Source organism: Rosa chinensis, chromosome 3, assembly GCF_002994745.2.
Source record: "Rosa chinensis cultivar Old Blush chromosome 3, RchiOBHm-V2, whole genome shotgun sequence".
Classification (NCBI taxonomy): domain Eukaryota; kingdom Viridiplantae; phylum Streptophyta; class Magnoliopsida; order Rosales; family Rosaceae; genus Rosa; species Rosa chinensis.
In genome coordinates, this window is record NC_037090.1 from 3,815,775 (window position 1) to 3,817,580 (window position 1,806).

The window sequence follows — 1,806 nt, forward strand, 5'->3', positions numbered from 1 at the left end:
ATTCTAGAGAGAGAGAGAGAGAGGGAGGGAGAGAGAGGGAGGTGGTTTCTCATTCAGAATGACCTAGAACCTGAAATTGGGTTTGTTTAGAGACCAATGGCATAGCTGTAATTTCTTTTATTTTTAATGTTTAAAATTTAACCCTATTCTGTATCTAGTGGCCTTATGAAGGAAGAAAATATTTGGTGGCTCTTAGGCTAAAATAACTCCTCAAAATGCACTTATATGTAATTAACCCTTTGGCATTCATAGGCCACGAATAGTTTTCCTTTTTGTATCCTAGAATCAGGCTGTATCCTTGTATATATGATATACAGATCAATACAACAATCATCACTTCCTGAAAATCTGTCTCTGTTGTTTTTCACGGTATCAGAGCAGGACGCATAATCCTGACTCTTCTCTAGTCTTCTCAACATCAAATTCACAAAGCCATAATCACAATGGCTCGTGATAATGTCCCACCATCACGATCCAATCCCAGCAAATCAGATAATTCAAAATCTAATGTCTCAAATCCATTCTTCACTCATCATTCAGACCACCCTGGATTGGTCCTAGTTTCCAAGCCTTTGAATGGAGACAACTACACAGGTTGGCAGAGGGCTATGACATTGGCTCTCAATTCTAAAAACAAGCTCGGGTTTGTGAATGGTTCCATCAAAGCTCCATCAGCCGAATCTAACCCAAAAGGATATGCGACTTGGTCAAGATGCAACGACATGGTCCATTCATGGATTGTTAACACAGTAAGTTCTGAAATTGCTGACAGTATCATCTACTATCCTACAGCCCATGAAGTATGGGAAGATTTATGTGAGCGTTTTTCACAAGGCATTGCACCTCGCATATTTGAAATTCAGCTAGATATCGCTTCACTCAAGCAAGAACAACAATCAATTTCAGCATATTATTACACGAAATTGAAAAGTTTATGGGATGAATTGGCGTCTTATTCAGAAGCACCACAAGGAACACAAGCAGATCAACAAAAGCTCATGTAATTCTTGATGGGACTCAATGAGACTTACAGTGCAACCCGTGATCAAATCCTCTTGATGAATCCCCTTCCAAGTGTCAGACAAGCATATGCTGCCATTGCACAAGAAGAAAATCAACGTTTCATTGTGTCTTCACATGCTGTGGCAGAGCCCAGTTCGAACGCCGCCGCCATGGCTGTTCGGAGCTGTGGCCAGCCAAACCAGACCGGCAACAGAGGAGGTTGTGGTGACCGACCAACTTTTCAGACCGGTCGGGATGCGGAACGCAACTACACCACACGTTTTGGTTCAGGTCGAGGAAGGGGAAGGCCGCATTGCACCTATTGTGGTGATCCAAGACATTGGGTCCAAACCTGTTTTCACTTGATTGGTTTTCCTTCGGGTCATCCCAAGGCAAAGCAAGGATCTAGAAATTTCCCCAAGCAGAACATTGTTGCAAACCAGGTTACTGCAACGGGCATAGTAGAAGAGGAGAATAGGTCAGCATCAATTACTTTATCTGAGGCCCAATTTAAACAATTTTTAGCTACACTCCAACAAAAGCCCAATCCAAATACTGGCTCAAGTTCCAAAGCAAATGCAGTAACGCAGCCAGGTTTGTCTAAAATCACTTCCTGCAATTGGATAATTGATAGCGGGGCGACCGATCATATTACTTCGTCCTCTAAATTGTTGAATACAAATAAAAATTGTGCATTACCGCCTGTTTTGCTACCTAGTGGAGAAAAAGTCCATATTGAAGCCACAGGTTCTTTGCCTCTGAGTACCATATATTATTTACATGATGTGCTGTTTGTGCCAAAGT

General features: G+C 42.0%; 1 protein-coding gene across 1 annotated transcript; it reads left to right on the plus strand.

Moving 5' to 3' along the window:
* Nucleotides 1-443: 443 nt before the first annotated feature.
* On the plus strand, nucleotides 444-1,004 carry LOC112193939. The gene has a single exon (XM_024334204.1). It carries the CDS (start codon nucleotides 444-446, stop codon nucleotides 1,002-1,004), a length of 561 nt encoding a protein of 186 aa, XP_024189972.1.
* Nucleotides 1,005-1,806: the final 802 nt, after the last annotated feature.